This window comes from Musca domestica, unplaced genomic scaffold, assembly GCF_030504385.1.
Source record: "Musca domestica strain aabys unplaced genomic scaffold, Musca_domestica.polishedcontigs.V.1.1 66, whole genome shotgun sequence".
NCBI classification, from domain to species: domain Eukaryota; kingdom Metazoa; phylum Arthropoda; class Insecta; order Diptera; family Muscidae; genus Musca; species Musca domestica.
This window is the reverse complement of record NW_026712376.1, coordinates 3033512-3056413: the sequence shown is the minus strand read 5'-3', so window position 1 is coordinate 3056413 and position 22902 is coordinate 3033512. Positions and strand designations below refer to the sequence as shown.

The 22902-nt window shown below is 36.4% G+C and overlaps 2 protein-coding genes across 2 annotated transcripts; both read left to right on the top strand.

The window, feature by feature from the left end:
- The first annotated feature begins 3314 nt into the window (after positions 1–3314).
- Positions 3315–3837, top strand: LOC101893775 (probable insulin-like peptide 3). Its single transcript, XM_005189057.2, has 2 exons — positions 3315–3513; positions 3580–3837. Exons 1-2 carry the CDS (start codon positions 3354–3356, stop codon positions 3786–3788), a joined length of 369 nt encoding a protein of 122 aa, XP_005189114.2. The 5' UTR covers positions 3315–3353; the 3' UTR covers positions 3789–3837.
- A 3935-nt stretch (positions 3838–7772) lies between these two features.
- LOC131805909 (probable insulin-like peptide 3) lies at positions 7773–8254 on the top strand. The gene is made up of 2 exons (XM_059129695.1): positions 7773–7970; positions 8029–8254. Exons 1-2 carry the CDS (start codon positions 7811–7813, stop codon positions 8235–8237), a joined length of 369 nt encoding a protein of 122 aa, XP_058985678.1. The 5' UTR covers positions 7773–7810; the 3' UTR covers positions 8238–8254.
- The last annotated feature ends 14648 nt before the right edge of the window (positions 8255–22902 follow it).

Genomic DNA, 22902 nt, shown 5'->3' with positions numbered 1-22902 from the left:
TTACATGCTGGTCAATATTCATGATAGGGGTGAGATAAGGCTGGATTTGAAGAATCTCGGACTTGAAGTGTACAAAAAGTACTAAAAAAATCACTAAATTTCGTACCTTTTGGCATTTTGTGAACGGTCACAGCTAAAATTTTGGCATATGGTATAAAAATTAAGTTCGTGAAGAAAGTTTAATTTAAGTAGGTGTTTTTGAAAATGGATTGATTTGGAAATTGTGGCATTGGGATCTCTGCTGGTGGGTAAGTTTGGGATAAAGATTTGGCTTTGGAAATGCGTTCATAAAGCGAAGTAAAGGTACTAAATTTGGCATTGACGTGAACGGATAGTCTTGGAAATCTGAAATTTGACATCACAATCACTGGTTTTAGATTTGGAGGTGGTTTTGGAAATTCGTACTAAAAAGTACTAAATGATATTTATTATATTTGGTATTTGAGTAAGGGATTAAGTTGGAAGTCTAAAATTTGGCATTAAGATCACCTTTTGCGAGGTTTGGTTAGTTTGGAAATGTGTACTATAAAGTACGGAAACTATTAAGTAGTATTAACTATGGTATTTAGAATAGATCTGGAAATCTGAAATTTTGAGTCTTTGATGTTGTGTAGGATAGAAAAACTATAGGCTTTTTCGAAGTTCTAGTAATACGCATACAAAAGTACTGCACAGTTAGAATAATGTGAACGGATAGTGGTAGAATCTTGAAATTTGGTATGAAAATCAATTCCTAGCTATGGAGTAAATGTAAAGAGGTGGTTTTTGAAAATGCGTACAAAGTGGTAGTACTGTACTAAATGACACTAAATTTGATACAATTCCGTTCTGAGTTTGAACGGAAGAAGCTGGTAACTTCGAATGTGGGTATTGGGGTTCTTATGGGTGGTAGGTTTGTAATAAAGAGGTAGTACCGTATTTGGTACAATTTGGTATTGGGTGAACAATGCTTGAAATCTGGCATTTGGTATTAGGGTCGTTGTTCATGTCTAGCCTGAACATATGGAGGTGGTTTCGAAAAATGTACGAAAATCACTGAATGGTACTACATTTGGAATTGGGTGAAGGGATAAATAAAAAATTCGAAATATAATATTTAGAATTCTGATGGTATATGTGTTTGATATTTGGCGGTGATTTTGGAAATGCATCCTATATTTGCTCGAAAAGTACTATGTGGTATGGTGTTGAGTTAAAGAACGAATAAAATACTAAGGTAAAAAACTGCAACAAAGTCAAAAGCCATTATGTTTACATTTTTTTTTTTAAAATTTTATTGAATGAAAGCAAAAACTGTCGGTAATAGCATCAAATTTTAGAATAACTTTAGATTTGTTCGAATTGGTCACCTTTGGCACGAATTATGGCCTTCAAACGGCCAATCAAACCGTCACACGCTGCCCGAATGTTGTTCTGCGCTCGAAAAAGTTTGGTATTTTTTAATGCCAACCTTGCTTTTCAAATACTCCAGACACAATAGTCTAACGGATTGGTATCCGGAGAGTTTGTTGGCCATTGTGCGCTGGAAATGAAGCGACGAACCTCATTTTGTAACAATTCTTGGGTGGCGCATGCTGAGTGCAATTAGAATGTCCAAGGTCTGCGGCCAAAATGTTTACGTGCCCAAGGCTTTAATACACCCTCCAGAATATTTTCGCGGAGAGCGACCATCGGCTGCTATGGCGGCAAGTAAACACGATCATTTTGTTTGTTTACAAACTTCTGGATAAAGAAAACCAAATGCGGCAGTTCACCACTTTCGGCCAAGCGAAGCAACTCTTTAGCTCTTTTGAGTCTATTTTCTTTCAGTTGTGGTGTAAGTTCTTGTACTTTCGGGAATTTCAATGACTTTACCCCTAGCTCATTTTTCAATATTTGCCAAATGGAGTATTGCAATATGTTCAGCTCACGAGCCATTTTACGGTCACTGCGACGCGGATTGCGTTCAAGTCGCTTCTTTTCTTTCCGAACCATTTTTCCTGATGTTTCTGTTTTCTTCCGTCCATCTACTTGACGTCCGTCCACGCTACGATATCAGTATCACAGTAACGAGCGATGGTACGAGATACAAAAGATTTATTCACATTTAAATGCTGGAGTGCTCTATTGATAGCCCCTTGTGGTTTTCCAGCCAAATATAAAGAAATCACACCTTCACGCTAGAATTCCATCACCAATAACTTTTTTTCTGGAAATGTCTCACCAAAATGCTTTTGTACGCTTGTAAACAATATAATAAGCTGCCACTGGAATACATTTAACAGCTGTCGGACGAGTGGCTTAGCAATGATAGAAGTCTGAATTTGGTTGCACATTTTTCATCTCACTCTGTATAGAAAGTACTCTTCAAAAGTGTAAAGTGTAGGATTTCGGACAATTCCATAAAAAATATGGCTAAAATCATCAAAGTACCGAATCAAGGGGGAAGCGTTCTATGGGGGCTATACGATATCGTGGACCGATATAGCCCATCTCCAAACTTGACCTGTCTGCAGACAAAAGATTGATCAGTGCAAAATTTTAATTTCCCATCTATGATTATTATTTCGATGAGTTACAAACGAAATGTCGAACTCAATGTAACCTCCATGCTATGTATGGTGGAGGGTATTAAAAAGCCTAACGTGGAGTGTTGGAACGTACCTAAAATTTTAAGATGGACTTTTTACCTGAAAAGTTTATCTTAATTTTTCTAAATAATCATGTACGACAATATAGATTAAATGTAGTCTTGAACAGAGTTAAATTCTAAGTCAATTGACATAGTTTAGGTTTGGACTCGTTTTTACGCTCTATATAGAACCTTCTATTTATGCGATTAGAGGTTTATTTCTCTATACAGACAAAACTTTGCAGAGCGGATTTCTTTTGTCTAAGGACCTATTGAATATGGGTCTTTCCTGATTATTTCGATAAATAAGGATATACTTTTCACTTGTTAATATAAAGAATATTATTATTTTATTAAAATAAGTCAATTTTTTCATTATCATATCCATTCTATTGTTTATTTTGAACTGTGTGAAAGTGGCCTTCTCCTTTCAAACAATACATGTCGATTTTCATAATCAGAGGTTAAGTTAAACTTTTTATTTCGAGGGAAAATTCCGCTGTGTTCTAAATTTAAGCTAAGGTAAACAAATTTACATATTTGTTTAATTGGGATAACATACGTCATAATTACATGTGACTAATTTAAATACTGTCGCCCTCAACCTATTACACGTGTATATGTCCAATAGGAAATTTGATGGATTTAACTATAAATAATCAATACAAAGTCATTAACCATCACATTTGGCTGCAGCCTGTTACCGATCTAAGATCTAAAAGAAACTACTTCGGTTGCCGCAATGAAACTTCTAGGTGCTCTTGTATTTTTGGTTATTTGCTATGAAAGCCAATCCGCAGCAACTCGTTTCTGTGGCCAAAATTTGGTTCAGATTCTGGACGCAGTGTGTGTGGATGGTTTCTATGGTATGCAGATGAGTAAAAAGTCAATCGGTAAACAAAGTAAGTAACTGAAACAACAATAATAATAATGTAAGCGGCAAGTGTGACATATAATTTTGCTTCCAGTGAATTACGGATTATTGGATGTAATTGGACCGAATGAAGTAGACAATGAGTTACACACTAAATCCAGTTCCCTACTCAGTGATATGTTGTCTGGTGAGGGATTTAATGGCCTGGCAAAGACACGCAGACAACGCCACTTGAATGGAGTCTATGATGAATGCTGTCGAAAAGGTTGCACCTTGAATGAAATTGCGGGATACTGTCTATAAGTTAATGTTTATGCAAAAGTATATGATTAATCAATTATTCTCTGGCATACTGACAATTAATTGATAATTAGCAAATAAAGGGCTACGAAAAAAAAATATTTTTTTATTGTTGTAATAGAACGGAGCAGACAAAACATATACATATTTACTCAATAATATGCAACAATTGTTTCAACATTTTACTGTATGTGCCGTTTTTAACACAAATGTCCGGCAAAAGAAAGCAAACTGAGAAGTACATACATTTTGATATGATGTGTTGAGAGTATTCTAGATAAAAACGTAAGTTAACAAGCGTAATTTTTTAATACAAGTGACGGGTACATTTTTAGCTATTATATTTTTGGCAACTTTCGTTAAAACAGCTCACGGATATTCCATATTTTGCTTCGCTGTCAAAAATCTTCAGTTTGGCTTAAAAATTCACCGCTGGTCTTACAAAAGACCAGTGCTTGCAAATCGTTGAATTTTATTATCAAAATGCACGCTCTGTTAAGAATGATCATCTTGGGTTTCTTCTATTCAGCGACGAATCTCATTTTTTATCTACCCATTAAATTATCGATTTCGGAGCGAATATCAGCTAGAGATATAACACGTTACAATGGATTTATTGAGTGGCAAGTTCGGCGAACGTTTTATTTCGCGTTCGGGATCGGTTAATTGGCGCTTAGATTGGTTGATGCCATGTCTTTAGACTATTTTTGTGTGACTGTGTTAAAACTCATGCCTATATAGACGGGCCCGCTTCAATTGTCAAATTTCAAAGACGTCAAATTTTACGGAAATCGGTTCAAAAATATTTATAGCTCCCATATATATGTTTCATCCGACTTTATATTTAAGTCCTCCATAGTCGTAATATGCACTCTATAATAATCAATTTCCTACATATCGTAGATTGACATTTGCCAAACTTTGTCGAAATCGGTTCAGATTTGGATGCACACAGGGTGAGATAAAAAAATTGAAACAAAATCAAACGCCATAATTTTCAATTTTTTTTTAATTTTATTGAGTAAAAGATGCCGGAAATAGCATCAAAATTTAGAATAAGTTTAGATGTGTTCGAATTGGTCAACCATGGCACGAATAATGACCTTCAAACGGCCAATGAAACCGTCACACGCTGTCCGAATGTTGCTCTGCGGTATCGTGGTGCTTGCTTTAGGTGATCGACACTTTGGTATTTTTTAATGCCAACATTGCTTTCCAAAATATTCCAGACACAATGGTCCAACGGATTGGTATCCGGAGATTTTGGTGGCCATTGTGCGCATGAACCTCATTTTGTAACCATTCTTGGGTGGCGCGTACTGAGTGCGATGGTGAAGTCTTGTTGGAATGTCCACGGCCTGCGGCCAAAATGTTTGCGTATCCAAGGCTTTAATACACCCTCCAGAATATTTTCGCGATAATATTCGGTATTCGGAGCGGAGGCAACCATCGGTTGTTATGGCGGCCCACACCATCACCATTGCCGGCGCTTGAGTTCTGGGTTCCAACCAAAGGTGCAAATTTTCAGCTGACCTCATTGGCAAGTAAACACGATCACTGCTGGACAACGAATGTTTTTTCATCGGAGAAAACCAAATTCGGCAGTTCACCACTTTCGGCCAAGCGAAGCAACTCTTTAGCTCCTTTGAGTTTATTTTCTTTCTGTTGCGGTGTAAGTTCTTGCACTTTTTGGAATTTCAATGGCTTTACCCCGAGCTCTTTTTCAATATTTGCCGAATGGAATATTGCAATATGTTCAGCTCACGAGCCGTTTTTTGGGCACTACGACACGGGTTTCGATCAAGTCGCTTCTTTACTTTTCGAACCATTTCTGCTGATGTTGTTGTTTTCTTCCGTCCACTTCCTTGACGTCCGCCCACGCTACCAGTATCACGGTAACGAGCGATGGTATGAGACACAAAAGATTTATTCACATTTAAATGCTGGAGTGCTCTAACGATAACCACTTGTGGTTTTCCAGCCAAATATAGAGAAATCACACTATCACGCTTGAATGCTTGAATTTCGCGTTGTATGAGCTTCACTGACATTCAAAATTTCTACTATTTGTGGGGGAGGTACCTGGAGGAGTAGACAGATATATTCCATCTTCACAGCAAATCTTGTGTTAGTAGAAATCATGGGATGTCCAAAATATGAAGAGCACAGGATTGTTATGTGGGTTATTCAAAACTTTGACCCTTAATGGGGGAAGTACCAAATGGAGTGGACCGATATATTCCATCACACAGACCTTGGGTTAATAAAAAATATTGAGATATGCATAATTTGAAGGCAATCAGACTCACATTTTATACAATTATTCAAAATTTTATCCCTATGTGGGGGACGTAATTATTTAAAATATTGGCTATTGCCCAGTTGGAGCATAATCGGATTCTCCTTCCTCTTTCTGTGCAGTAAAATATTTTTTTGATAATTTCGACCTTTTGTGGGGGATGTTCTAGAAGGTGTTTACCGATATTGCCCATCTCCGAACTCAACCTAAATTTGATAATAATATTAAGATGTACCAATGTTGGAACAAATCGGATACTCCCTTCTACAGTTATCGTGAGCACCACGATGGAGACCTCTGAATCGACTCCAAATGTTCTGAAACGGAGTTGGTCCAAAGCGACCTAGGGTTTTTGGGGCACGTTTTGGCCGTATCAAATGATATGTACCCTCTCTAGTTATATGACTGAGGGTATATATATTTTGCTATACAGGGTTGCCCATATTCGACGGACCCATGACTCTTTGGGCCCATTCCAATCGACGAGGCTTGTCCGCAGGCAACATTCTTTGCGTCAATTGAATTTTGTACGGGAACAAATGCAAATCAATGCGAATAATCCGTTGTAAAGTGGACCGAGCCATGCCCAACTGCTAAGAACGGTGTTTTTGGGATGTTCTTGGGGACCTCTCAACACTGGCTCGTACGGTACGATAATCTCGCCGATCGCCTTGGTCGACTTTTATATGGACTCTTCGGATTAGAAAGAGCCTTACCAGTCGAAAATTTTTCGTATAAACGCTTAATGGTGTTCTTAGAAGGCGCACTTCTCACATTTTTAATGTTTTAAAAGCACGTTGAGTTTTCACAATTGACTTCTTCTGTTGAATGTAAATTTCAACTATTTCGCGTGGCGTGTATTGGTTCATGGTAAAAATCTGCTTGGACTGACGCTTCAAACGCGGTATGTCATTAAGCGATATGACATCTCTGTCAAAAGTTATGGCGTTGCCAGATGGGTCCGTCGAATATGGACAACCCTGTACTTCCATGTATTGTTGTCTTCTTGGGAAATAAATTTTAGGACTGAAAATAGTTGAAAATTTAAAAGTTATTCCATCCAAATAGCCTTCTGGCCATTAAAATTCAGCATAGATTGGTCCATACTTATGACCTCTATAAAGGCTGAGGAGAAAGTTGCTCATCTAACTATTTTGCTGTCATCTTTAAAAATTAGAGGCTTTCATTTTAAGTAAGGCCTAACGGCATTTACAATTTCAATATGATTGGACCATAATTGTGATCTGCAGAGAGATTGCAATTGTGCAAGGACATGTGGACGGACGTACAGACACAACCCATCGATTATATATAATACTTTGTTGAAGTTCAGTCATGTATTGTATTACTTAGAAGAAGGATCCAAATTTATGACGCCGCTACCCATACATACATTGATATTAATATTTCTTTAATCTCAAAACTTAAGAGTTGAGGTTTGGACGGAATATAAATTAGTTTAAATCATACCAAGGTAGGCAAAATTAAGTCAATTTGAATACAATTTTACGTCATCGTATGTGTTTGCATGAGTTACCTATAAGACAAGCTACACTACATTATGATTACATGTAAATACAATTTGTTGTATGGTCTATTTTTATCGGAATACATACACAGATTTCATTATAAATTACTATAAATATTGAATGGAAAATGATTTACAATCACATTTGGCTGCAGTGCGTTACAGGAATTGGATCTAACGAAAAAAAAAATTGCTGCAATGAAACTTCTTGGTGCTCTGGTATTTTTGGCCCTTTGCTATGAAATTCAATCGGCAGCAACTCGTTTCTGTGGCCAAAATTTGGTTCAGATTCTGGACGCTGTGTGTGTAGATGGTTTCTATGGCATGCAGATGAGTAAAAAGTCCATGGGACGACTACGTAAGATAATGAAAATTTTGGTAAGGTAAAACAAGTCTAACACACTTTTTCCTTGCAGTTCATCATGGATTATTGGATGTAATTGGATCAAATGAAATCGACAATGAGGCACACCCTAAATCCAGTTCCCTGCTCAGTGATATGTTGTCTGGCGAGGGATTGAATGGTCTAGCCAAGACTCGCAGACAACGTCATTTGAATGGAGTCTATGATGAATGCTGTCGAAAAGGTTGTACATTGAATGAAATCGCCGGATACTGCCTTTAAATGATTGCTTGTATAAAAACCATCCTCTTACTATTATTGAAAAATTTAGGATAATAATGAATTTATGGAAAGAAAGGATCGGATCACTTGAACTTTATTTATTTATTATTTTATAAAATATAGGTATTTTTACCCTAATTATGTAGAAATATCTTTTCCGTGGGTTAGAGGCTCGGTTACCCGTATATTTGATAATATTCGATTCTATCGAATGAACTTATCCACATATTTTCATAAATATTGATAGTTATTTAACACGTTGATGTTTTTAAAATTGTTAGGGAATTATATGGTAAGACATTTAAGAGTTTGTATAATTTAGTTTATGACCTAATGCGGCTTGGTTGTTATATTATGAAAAAAATAAATAAATTTATAAAACCAATTATTCAACAAATAATCACATGATGATCTATTTTTAACTGTCCTGACCGCTAACCAATAAGGAAAGGTCAACAGTAGGGCGGGACAGACTACAGTGTGAGATAAAAAACTGCAACAAAATCAAACGCCATAATTTTTACATTTTTTATTTTATTGAATGAAAGCAGACAATGTCGGAAATAGCATCAAATTTTAGAATAAGTTTCGATTTGTTCGAATTGGTCACCTTTAACACGAATTATGGCCTTCAAACGGCCAATGAAACCGTCACACGCTGCCCGAATGTTGCTCTGCCGTATTTTGACCCATTCCCGGCGAAGCGCTTGCTTGAGGTGATCGACACTTTATTTGTATTTTTTATGCCAACCTTGCTTTCCAAAAAACTCCAGACACAGTAGTCCAATGGATTGGTATCCGTTGATTTTGGTGACCATTGTGCGCTGGAAATGAAGCGAGGAGCTTTATTTTGTAACCATTCTTGAGTGGCGCGTGCCGAGTCCTATTGGAGTGCCCAAGGTCTGCGGCCAAAATGTTTGCGTGCCAAAGGCTTTAATTCGCCCTCCAGAATATTATCGCGATAATATTCGGCAGTTATTCTGATGCCACTGTAGATTAAAACGAGCAGAGTGCGACCATCGGCTGTTATGGCGGCCCACATTATCACAATGGCCGGCGCTTGCGTTCTGGTGGCCAACCGAAGGTTCACATTTTCAGCTAACCTCTTTGGCAAGTAAACATGTTTTCTCATCGAAGAAAACCAAATTTGGCAATTTACCACTTTCGGCCAAGCAACTCTTTAGCTCTCTTGAGTCCATTTTCTTTCTGTTGCGGTGTAAGTTCTTGCACTTTTTGGAACTTCAATGGCTTTACCCCGAGTTCAATTTTACGTATTACGGTAACGAGCGATGGTACGAGACACAAAATATTTATTCACATTTAAGTACTGGAGTGCTCTAACGTGCTCCACTTGTGGTTTTCCAACCAAATATAAAGAAATCACGCTTGAATTCCATTACAAATAATTTTTTTTCGGGAAAATTCTCACCAAAATGCTTTCGTACGCTTGTAAACCATATAATTAACTGTCACTGGAATAATTTTAATATATGTCGGACGAGTGGCGTAGAAATTACAGCATTCTGAAGTGGCTTTCATTTTTTTAATCTCATCCTGTATATGGAGAACAATAGCTATAAAATCGGATGAAGATGTATATCGAAGCTATATAAAAATCTGAACCGATCTCGATAAAATTTGGTAGAGGTGTTTTCGAAGCCCGGTATCAAATATAATTATTGCGTAGTGCATATTACTCTTGTCAGAGACTTAAAAACCCAAATATGATGAAACATATGTATGGGAGCTATAGTTATACCTGGACCGATTTTCTCCAAATTTGATGTACTTGCTTTTAGACTGAATTCGGTCGGATGTACCAAAATTCAGGTCATTTTGGGCTGATACTGGTCATTTGGTGCACACAATCGATTGAAAAAATATATGGGAGCTATACGTAAATTTTAACCGATTCTCACCAGTTTTAGAAGGGTTTGCCCTTGGGCCAAACAACTTTTGTTATGTCCCCAAATATTCCTAGCTCTGCGTTATGATTAGTCGTACCTAATACTGATGATATTATTGGGATTTGTAAAGTTTGCACAAAATTAAATGATCCTTTCTCGTTCTACACGTAAAAATATTTAATTTGAAGATTTTGACCTTTTGAGGGGGAGGTACCAGAAAGAGTTGACGGATAATGCCAATATCCAAACTCGATCTAAGTTTGACAATAATATTACGATATACCAAGTTTCGATCAAATCGATTATTCCCTTCGAGAGTTATCGGGGTGAGATAAAAAACTGCAAAAAATTTCAGACCGCTGTCATTTCTAAGCCAATTGTTCGACAGCTGTTAAAATTATTCCAGTGACAGCTCATTATATTGTTAACAAGCGTACAAAAGCATTTTTATGAGAATTTTCCAGAAAAAAAGTAATTCGTGATGGAATTCAAGCGTGATAGTGTCATTTCTTTATATTTGGCTGGAAAACCACAAGTGGCTATCGTTAGATCACTCCAGCATTTAAATGTGAATAAATTTTTGTGTCTCGTACCATCGCTCGTTACGGTGATACTGGTAGCGTAGACCGACGTCAAGGAAGTGGACGGAAGAAAACAGCAACATCAGCAGAAATGGTTCGAAAAGTAAAGAAGCGACTTGATCGAAACCCGCGTCGCAGTGACCGAAAAAAGGCTCGTGAGTTGAACATATCGCAATATTCCATTCGGCAAATATTGAAAAATGAGCTCGGGGTAAAGCCATTGAAATTCCAAAAAGGGCAAGAACTTACACCGCAACAGAAAGAAAATAGACTCAAAAGAGGTAAAGAGTTGCTTCGTTGGCCGAAAGCGGTGAACTGGGGAATTTTGTTTTGTCCGTGGAGAAAACATTCGTTGTCCAGCAGTTTGTAAACAAACAAAATGATCGTGTTTACTTGCCAAAGAGGTGAGCTGAAAATGTGCACCTTCGGTTGGCCACCAGAACTCAAGCGCCGGACATGGCGCTCCGATCGTGTTAAACGACCGTGGCATCAGAATAAATGCCGAATATTATCACGAAAATATTCTGGAGAGTGTATTAAAGCCTTGGGCACGCAAACATTTTGGCTGCAGACCTTGGACATTTCAACATTCCGACTCAGCACGCGCTACCCAAGAATGGTTACAAAATAAGGTTCCTCGCTTCATTTCTAGCGCACAATGGCGACAAAAATCTCCGAATTCCAATCCGCATTCATTGTGTCTGGAGTATTTTGGAAAGCAATGTTGGCACTAAAAAATACCAAAGTGTCGATCACCCCAAGCAAGCGCTTCGCCGAGAATGGTCTAAAATACCGCAGAGCAACATTCGTGCGCGTGTGACGGTTTCATTGGCCGTATGAAGGACATAATTTGTACCAAAGGTGTCCAATTCGAACAAATCTAAACATTTTCTAAAATTTGATGCTATTTCCGAACTTTTTTGCTTTCATTCAATAAAATTTATAAAAAAAAGTTTAAAAACGATGGCGTTTGGATTTGTTGCTGTTGTTTTATCTCACCCTGTATAGGGAAGCGCGGTTCTATGCGGGCTATACGAAGACGTGTATCTATATGTGTAATTTTCTGTCATAGGATGTAGTACCCATTAGAAATTTCAAGTTTATACCGAAAAATACGAAATACCGAATATTTGGAGATAAAGTTATTGGGGACTATGTAAAGACGTATACACACATTGACAGTTCTTTACAAGGATGTTTCTTACATAATAGGAACATATGTTACCAATTTACTGCAATTTTTACCAAAATGTGGACCTATTTTTAATTCAATATTTCATTTTCAATATCTAAAGTCCTGCAGAACAAACACACATCTGAGTAAAATTTTATCAACCTACTTCATTTCGTTCGGAAGCTAGAGTGATTTCCACATAACGGACGAAGAGATGGATAGACAGACGGGCTGACATCGCTAAATCGACATAGAATTTTATGCTGATCAAGAACATATGTGGGGTTCAAAATGTATATTTCGAGATGTTACAAACGAAATGACAAACTTAATATACCCTCCATACTATGGTGAAGGGCGTAAAAATAGCTGCAAGATTTTACGACGTATTTATCTTCAAAAATTTTAACCATCCAGCCTTAGAAAATAATTGGAAACACAGCACAGGGAAAAATAAGAAACGAAAAATAATAGTCGAAATCGGACCCGAGTATTTTTAATTCCGGAAAATTTGTTTGGCTCCGACTAATATATCAGTGTTCATAAATATTTTGCAATTTATACAATACACATTTGTTTTACCCCAGCGCCACGGGGCATTTTGAAGGCTATATTCTTGCACACCAAATAGCCAAATAGCTGTTATTTCAGCAAAAAAAAAAAAAAAAAAAAAAAAAAACACGCGAGTTCGGAATTAACAAACACAAACGTTTTGATGTCAAATTAAAAATATATCAGATTTTAGGCATTGTTAAAAAGTCATTTCATTTGTTTTACACACGTGCATACATATGTGTTATTGAAGTTGTGTCCTCCCTTGTAACTCACATTTAGCGTCCTTCGGCAACAGCTGGCGAATTGTAATAAAATAACATAGGTATGTTACATTATGAGCTTTTAATACATTTTTTATTCGAATAAAATATATATACTGCAATAAAATACACATTAATGTAAAACACATGTATAAGTAAGTTAATTACGCGTTTGGAGGCCTTAAGCAAGTCGCCTTAACTTGTCTAAGGGGTATTTATTTGTCTAAATGTTAAAGGGGTTTGGATTTTTGTAGAGTGAAAATAATGAATGAAAAAGGAAAAATGCACTCGATGTGGGGCAATTTTGCTAGCTTTTAGTAATTCCACGAATTATTCATGCATATACTATATAAAAAAAAAAATAAAATAATTGCAAAAAATGTACCAGCTTATGGAAGTAGAGCTTAAAAACAAGGCTCGTGTATCGGCGTGTTGAAAGTTAACATCGGAAGGTAAACAAATTTTTTTGGAAATTTTCGCATTAAAATTCCTCGGAATCTGTGCGTTTTAGGTGTATCGTTTTTTATACCCTCAGCCATATGGCTACAGAGGGTATATATCATTTGATGCGGTCAAAACGTGCCTAGTCGAAATAACGGTTATAGAGCCTAGGGTTCTTTAGACCAAATCTGCTTCGGAACATTTGGAGTCGATCTACCGATGTCCGTCCGTCCGTCTGTCTGGCTGGTGCACACGATAACTCTCGAAGGGAGTATTCGATTTAAACCGATTTAGAGTTCGGAGATGGGCAATATCGGTCCACTCCTTCTGGTACCTCCCACACAAAATGTCAAAATTTTCAAAGAAAATAATTTATTGCACAGAAAGAGAAAGGATCATCCGATTTTGCTCTAACTTTTCGAATCCTAATATTTTCATCAGATCTAGATCAGGTGCAAAAATGGACAATCTCGGTCCACTCCACTCCCCCACAAACGGTCAAAATTTTGAATAATTACAATTCTTATAAAATGTGATATAAGAGTCCGATAGTCTTCAAATTTCACTCATCCCAGTAATTTTATTAGCCCAAGGTCTAGTGTGAAAATGGAATGTATCGGTCCACTCCTTCTCCTTCCCCACAAAATGTAAATATTTCAAAAAAAAAATTTCTGCACAATATCGGTCCACTCCATCAAGTACCTCCCCCACAAAGGTTCAACATTTTAAAAAATTACAACTATTATAAAATGTGATGTAAAAGTACGATTGTCTTCAAATTTTACATATCCCATATTTTTATTAACACAAGGTCTGGTGTTAGGAGGGAATACATCGATCCACTTCTTTTGGTACCTCCCCCACAAAAGGCCGAAATTTTAAAAAAATATATATAAAATATATTTTTTGTACAGAAAGAGAAACGACTACCCGATTTTGCTCTAACTTGCAAGTGCTAGGTCGGGTGCGAAAATGGACAGTATCGGTTCACTCCATCAAGTACCTCCCCCACAAAAGGTCAACATTTTGAATAATTATAACTCTTATAAAATGTGATGTAGGGATCCAAACGTCTTCAAATTTCACGTATTCCAATATTTTTATAAACCCAAGATGTTGTGTTAACATGGGATGTATCGGTCACTCCTTCTGGTACCTCCCCCACAAAGTGTCGAAATTTGGAATACCCATGAAGCTCATGAAACGCCAAATTAACATCCGATTCCATTTAAACTTGGCACATCTCAATATTTCTATCAACACAAGATCTGTTATAAAGGTGATATAGATTGAACCATTTCTTCTCCCCCATACATAGGGTTCAAGATTTTGAAAAACAAAACGCTCAAATAAAACGAAATAAACATCAAACTCTCTTCAAATTTCACACATACAAATATTTTTGCTAACACAAGATCTGTTGTGATATATATCTGCCAACCCCTTCTGGGGTCAAAATTTTCAATAATTATATCTGTCATAACTTTCAAAACAATTTAGCAATTCTTTACTACTTGCTATGTTCAAATATTTCTCTCAATAAGAAGTCTGATATGAATATGAAATTTGTCGGTATTTATGATTTCGCATAAAATTGGACATAAATATCCTTTCTTGTAATTCAGCCCAATATTTCGCTCAATATTTATACCCTACAACACTATGTGTTGGGGGTATTATAAGTTTGATTGGGCCAAAAATTATGTAACACCTCGAAATATTGATTTCCCACATAGGAAAGTATATATGGATCTTCCTATCTCGCCGAGCTGAGTCGATCTAGCTAAGTATGTCCGTCCGTCCGTCCGTCCGTCGGTCCATGTTAATTTGTAATCACTCTACAGGTCGCAATTATGGACCAATCGAAGCAGAAGTTAGCATGGAGCTAGAACTTAGGGGCGGCTAGAAGTCTTCCAATTTTGATGATCATCGGGTAATATTTAGTGGGTAAAATACACCATAACATTTGTGTTAAATAAAAGTCAAACTTTCCATTAAACCGCGAAAATTTTTAATCCCGACGAAATCACAAATAGACGAACGGGTCAATTCTGACCGTTACGTCGATGCCGATAGTAAATATATCGGATATATATAGCGAAATATATACAATGTGTATATACAAGGGAATGGCCGGACCGATTTCGACAACTTTTGCCAATTCAGAATGCCCTCTTGGCATAAAAGCATAAAATTTAAAAAAAAATCGCATAAAAAAATGCCAAATGTGATGTTAATATAGATTTTGTAGTATTTTGTGACATTTTTTATTTTTTCATATTTTTTATCGCATGCGATTTTTTATACCCTCAGCCATATGGCTACAGAGGGTATATATCATTTGATACGGTCAAAACGTGCCTAGTCGAAATAACGGTTTTAGACCCTAGGTCTCTTTGGACCAAATCCGTTTCAGAACATTTGGAGTCGATCTAGCGATGTCCGTCCGTCCGTCCGTCCGTCCGTCTGTCTGTCTGTCTGTCTGGCTGGCTGGTGCGCACGATAACTCTCGAAGGGAGTATCCGATTTGGTCCAAATTGGCTACATCGTAATATTTTTGTCAAACTTAGATCGAGTTCAGAGATGGGCAATATCGGTCCACTCCTTCTGGTACCTCCCCCACAAAAGGTCGAAATTTTCAAAAAATATATTTTTTGCACAGAAAGAGAAAGGATAATCCGAATTTGCTCCAACTTTGCAAATCCTTATATTTGCGTCAGTGCTAGGTCAGGTGTGAAAATGCACAATATCGGTCCACTCCATCAAGTACCTCCCCCACAAATGGTCAAAATTTTGAATAATTACAACTCTCATAAAATGTTATGTAAGAGTCCGATTGTCTTCAAATTTCACACATCCCAATATTTATATTAACCCAAGGTCTGGTGTTAAGATGAACAATATCGGCCCACTCCTTCTGGTACCTCCCCCACAAAAGGTCGGAATTTTCAAAAAAAAAAAAAACATATTTTTTGCACAGAAAGAGAAAGGCTAATCCGAATTTGCTCCGACTTTGCGAATCCTAATATTTGCGTCAGTGCTAGGACAGGTGTGAAAATGGACAATATCGGTCCACTTCATCAAGTACCTCCCCCACAAATGGTCAAAATTTTGAATAATTACAATCTGATTAAATGTGATGTAAAAGTCCGATTGTCTTCAAATTTCACACATCCTAAATCGCCAAATTAACATCCGATTCCATTTATACTTGGCACATCTGTCGAAATATTTATATCATATTTTGGGTCCGATAGGAAATGGGCAATATTGGTCCATTTCTTCGGGATCTGCTCCATAGAGGGTCAAACGTTTGAATAACCTTAACACTAGTCAAAATATATTTAGATAATCGAACATAGGCTGAGGGTATATCTCTGGCGGCAACACCGACTGATACTTTTTAACTTGTTCAATTTGACTTGTAATATTGAAGTATACATTTTGTAACATTTTTTCAGTTTACAACACAGGTTGGGATTATTATATACAGATTGAAATTATCGTCCGATCCTTACGAAAATTTTCACAAGGGTAGAGAAGGACTAGACCTATTGTTTTCAAAGATGTCCGCAATATATTTAGGGTTGAAATGGACCAACAACTAAAAATGTCCCTGATTTTGCAGCCGTGATAAAGGTACAAATAGAAACTAAAAGACACGAAGTCTCGCATGAACTTAGAGTTTAGGACAGCGGGTAGAACAGCGGGTAGACCACTACTTTTGTGTGAAAAAATACCAACATTACTTACAGATAGTATCCGAAATACACAAATATGCTGATTTCGTTAACGAATATAGTCAAATATTGTAGCCAAGCAAATCATATATATGAGTCTAAATTTGGAAACATAGAGAGGCCACTTGCTTTTGGAGATGATTGCAAAACATTTAGAGGTCCAAATGAACCAAAAACAGAAAAAATTTCCTGATCACACAATTGAAGCCAATCAACACGCCTGCGCAGAAAGTTAAGGACAGGGAAGAATTCTAGCATTTTGGATGACCATTGGATTGGATTGATTGGATTAAGCTGTAAAATGGACCACTACAACCAACAGCACGACGAAGGGCGTAAATATTGGGCAAATGTCCCTGGTCAAAATGCGAAGGGTAATATCTGGGCAGTGCTCTTTGACATAATTTCAAATTCGATAAAGCTTCTTATATATTGCAGTGTTGTAGGGTATCACATGGTCGGCCCTGCACTATTATAGCCTTTGCTTACTTGTTTTTATTTGTATCAGATGGAGTACAAAAGTGGAATATTTCGGTAGACTCTATCTTGTACATCACGCACATAGTAACATTTTCTAAAAATTATATAAAAGTGAAGGAGTGAGCTGATATGATCCATACCAGGAATGTCGGAATATTTATATCATATTTTGGGGTAATTGTAATACTAGTCAAATTATTTTTAAATAATCGAATAATCGAAACCAAAAATGTAGGCATTCCAAGAAATCTTAATCCAAAAAATGTGGAAAAGAGGGGAACATTTTGGTTATTTTTCGATGTAAACTATCGAAACGCCATATTTTGGGGTAATTGTAACACTAGTCAAATTATTTTTAAATAATCGAATAATCGAAACCAAAAATGTAGGCATTCCAAGAAATCTTAATCCAAAAAATGTGGAAAAGAGGGGAACATTTTGGTTATTTTTCGATGTAAACTATCGAAACGCCGATACACGTGTCTTTCTTTTTAGCTTTACTTTCATAATCTGCTGGAATTCCCTGTAATTATTTATTGTGTTACACAGTGTAATCGAACATTAATATCACAATTTTAAATATTTTTAATTTTCTTTTTCTTCTAAATGTTAACCTTTTTGTAGAGAAGATATCAGAGAGCCGAGTTTTATCCTTTGTAGGAAATGAATCGGAGTGATGTTGTTTTCCCATCCGATATAAATATTACGATGTTCCAAGTTTAAGCAAAATCACATCCTCTCGCTAATTTCTACAATAATTTTTTATATCCTCAGCCATATGGCTACAGAGGGTATATATCATTTGATACGGCAAAAACATGCCTAGTCGAAATAACGGTTTTAAACCCTAGATCTCTTTGAACCAAATCCGTTTCAGAACATTTGGAGTCGATCTAGCGATGTCCGTCCGTCCGTCTGTCTGTCTGGCTGGCTGGTGCGCACGATAACTCTGGAAGGGAGTATCCGATTTGGTCCAAACTAGGCACATCGTACTGTTTTTGTCAAACTTAGATCGAGTTCGGAGATGGGCAACATCGGTCCACTCCTTCTGGTACCTCCCCCACAAAAGTTCGAGATTTTCAAAAAATATATTTTATGCACAGAAAGAGAAAGGATAATCAGATTTTGCTCCAACTTTGCATATTCTAATATTTGCGTCAGTGCTAGGTCAGGTGTGAAAATGCACAATATTGGTCCACTCCATCAAGTACTTCCCCCACAAATGGTCAACGTTTAAATAATTACAACTCGCATAAAATGTGATGTAAGAGTTCGATTGTCTTCAAATTTCACACATTCCAATATTTATATTAACCCAAGATCTGGTATTAAGATGGACAATATCGGTCCACTCCTTTTGGTACCTCCGCCAGAAATGGTCAAAATTTGCTACAAAAAAACTTTTTCTGCACAGAAAGGGAAGCAATAATCTAAGTTTGCTCTAATTTTGCAAATCCTACTATTCGCGTCAGTTCTAGGTCTCGTGCCAAAATGGATAATATTGATCCATTCTATCAAGTGCATCTCCCACAAATGGTCAAAATTTTGAATAATTATAACTGTTAAAACATATGATGCAAGAGTCCGATTGTATTCAAATTTCACACATCCTACTATTTTTATGATCCCAAGATCTGGTAGTAAGAGAAAGTATATCGGTCCACTCCTTCTGCTACCTCCCCCACAAACGCTCAAAATTTTGAATATTCATGAAGTTCATAAAAAGCAACAACAACAGCCGATTCCATTCCAGACATGGTACATCTCAATATTGCCATCAACACAAGCCTCCAACTCCTTTCAAATTTCACACATATATGTCAGATACGAAATGGACAATATTGACCCATTCTTTCCAAACCCACTCTATAGAGGGTCAAGAGTTTGAAAATTCGTAACAGAAGTCAAAATATTGGCTGAGGGTATATATCTGTCGGCAAAACCAACCGATATATTTTTACTTGTCATGTTTTATTTTATCGATTTTGTCGGAATATTGGAATCACTGATATTCAGGCATGTCACAGAAGTTTTACGAAATCGATTTATTTCACCCTTTCCAAATCGTTACGATTTGCTTTTGCTTCTTCAGCACTCGTACGTTTTGACTCATCCGGAAAAAAAATCATTTCACATTTTTGAAATAAAAATATGGTAACTCCATGAAAAAAAAAAGTCGTAAACAAATTATTGACAATTAAAAAAGGAGTTTAAATTGTTTTTTATAATATAAACACCAAAAGTAAAAATGCCAGGGGCTTCAATACTTGCTGTAATGGATGAAGAAATAAATCAGCGGTCTACTGAAAAAAATTCGTCGCCGGACATTGAGGAACGCATCAGATCCTTTATCTCACTCAAATGCAGAGTAAGGATCCACCAGCAATGAGTTATTTTCAAATTTATTTTAATAATAATTTATTTCTACAGATTTATAGCTTATTATCGGCTAAATAAAGAAGCTTTTGTTTTAGTTTTGGAAAAAATTTCTCCCCACCTCAAACGTTCCAATATACCGGCTATTATCCAGCTTGCAACAACGCTTAGGTTTTTGGCTACGGGTGCATTTCAAGGAGTTATAGGTAGAGATGTGGAGCTAAGCCTTGGGAGAAGTACAGTTTCTACAATTATGTGGAGAGTTATTAATGCAATTGAAGCTGAAATTTGTCCACATTGGATCAAATTAAGAATGTCTTCCGAAGAAAAAAGAAAGTCTAAATTGTAATTTTTTGAAAATTATGAAATTTCAGGAATTGTAGGATGCATTGACGGAACTCACGTTAGAATGGTTAAACCTTCCGAATTCATGGATTAGAAAAATAATAGATTTTTTTGTAAAATAAATTCCAAAAACATGTTCATTCTAAGAGAATTTGGTTAATACAATATTTTCTGTTAATGTATGTGTCTTCTGTTTATTTTTTATGTTAAAATCACTAAACATTTCAATTTCACCCTGCTTTTTGAAAGTGATATCAAAACGCAAAAGTTTTGCGTTTTCCGTTTTTTAGAGAAGCTAAAACCGTTTTCGTTTTCACTCTTGAACGATTTTACGTTCTGTGACATGCCTGATTGTTCAAAATTTCGACACTTTGTGGTGGAGGTAGCAGAAAGATTGGGCGGATATTGTCGATTTTCCCACATGATTTCTGTCTGATACAAATATCACCAAATCGTTTACTTCCTATAAATTCCAGGGGATATTAAACTTCGCATTTTGTGAGGGAGGCGCCGGAAGGAATGGTCCGATCTTGGAAATTTTCCAATATATATGATAAAACCAGCAAAGAAAGTCCTAAAGTCGGGCGGGGCCGATTTTATGATACCCTACACCACATTGCTAATTTAGTTGAGCTCCACATACCAATTAAGTTTTTATGGGAGAATTCAATCATACACCCTATGATTATAATTATAATTTAAAATTCAAAGGACTAAATATGCCGAAGCATTTGTATCTTTTAAATTCGGACTTGAATTGCCCATTTGGTGTAAAATTAATTTGAAATCGGATAACGATATATATGGGAGCTATATATCCAAATCTGAACCGATCTCGATAATATTGAGCCAAGGTATTTCTGAGCTGTATTTGATATATTTCCATGAATATCGTTGTTACGGAGTGCATATTACGGCTGTGGGTAACAAATATAACAAATCGGATGAGCAATATATATGGGAGCCATAGCTATATCTGAACCGATCTTCACCAAATTTGACATACTACCTTCTACACTCAATTCGGTCGTATGTGCCAAATTCCATCCCATTTGGGCAAATATTAAACGTTTGGTGCACAATAAAATGTAAATCGGACGAAATTATATATGGGAGCTATATTTAAATCTGAACCGATCTCGATAAAATTTAGCAAAGGTATTTCTGAGCTGCATTTGATATATTTCCCAAATATTGTTGTTACAGAGTGCATATTACGGCTGCGGAAGACAAAAAAAAAAAAAACAAATCGGATGAACAATATATATTGGAGCTATAGCTATATCTGAACCGATTTCGATCAAATTTGACACACTTATTTTCAGGCCTAGTTGTATGTGCAAAATTCCATACTATTCGGGCTGATATTACACGTTTGGTGCACAACAAAAAGCAAATCGGACGAAAATATATATGGGAGCTATATCTAAATTTTGACCGATTATCTCCAATTTCAATAGAGTTCGTCCTTGGGCCAAATCTCAATCGGATTATAAATGCGACCTGCATTTTGTGCACAAGAATACATGGACAGACGGACGGACGGACAGACATGCATAAATCAACTCAGATAGTGATTCTATTCAGATCATCAGTAGGAACTATGGGTCTATCTCGTTTCCATTTACCTATTACAAACAAATGCACAAACACATAATACCCTGACCACCTTGTGGTGTAGGGTATCGATATTGTGAGGTGTAAAGTTTCAACCTAATCAGGTGCTCCATTCTTATTGTAATAATTTTGTAATTTTACTATTTTTGGGTGCACAAAATGGGGAAGGTATACAATCTGCATAGTTTGGACAATTTCGAATAGTTCCTTATCCTCCAAAATCTCATATCACCCAATTACCTTTATCCAGTCAGTTGTTTTTTTTTTTTTTTAATAAAAACGCACTTTTATTGGTTTATTCATTGAAATTATTTTTTTATTATTTTATTTCTTTTTATATTTAGTTTTATTTTGTATACACATTTAGTATAAGACTTAGTCTAAGCCAATTGAATTAAGGATTCATCCTAAACTCGACTAGATCGAATAGTTGAACTCTGTGAATGCAATCAAAAAAGCTGATTGAATTTGGACGATCTGTCGAGCTGAAGTTGCAATCCGGTTACGTTTTTTTTTTTTTTTTTTTTGTTCTTTCATTGGAATAATAAATGCTAATGTCATTTCATTTACACTTACACACAAATGGTTAAATATACATACAGAAACATACATTGTAGGGATTGAAATAAATGTTGTTTTTTTTTATTATACACACATTTGTTTAGTGGTGCGGACATTGGTACTTCAAGCATTATGACCGTCTGATATTTTGTTTTTTTTTTTGTTTTTGGTTTTTATACCCTCCACCATACTATGGAGGGTATATTAACTTTGTCATTCCGTTTGTAACTCCTCGAAATACTCATATCAGACCCAACAAAGTATATATATTCTTGATCAGCGTAAAATTCTAAGTCGATTTAGCGATGTCCGTCTGTCTGTCTGTCTGTCCGTCTGTCTGTCCGTCTGTCTGTTGTAATCACTCTATCTTTCGAATGAATTGAGATAGGTGGCTAAAATTTTGCACACATGTTTATTTTTCCAGTAGGCAGGTTAAGTTCGTAAATGGGCCATGTAGGTCCACGTTTTCATATAGCCCCCATATAACGGTACCTCCCTATATTCGGTATTTTGATGATTTTAGCGACATTATTCACGGGAATTGTTTCAAATTTAGTATTTGAAGTTCAAAATGGATACTACACCCTAAGGCGGAAAATTATCCGTGCAGGTCCACGTCTTCATATAG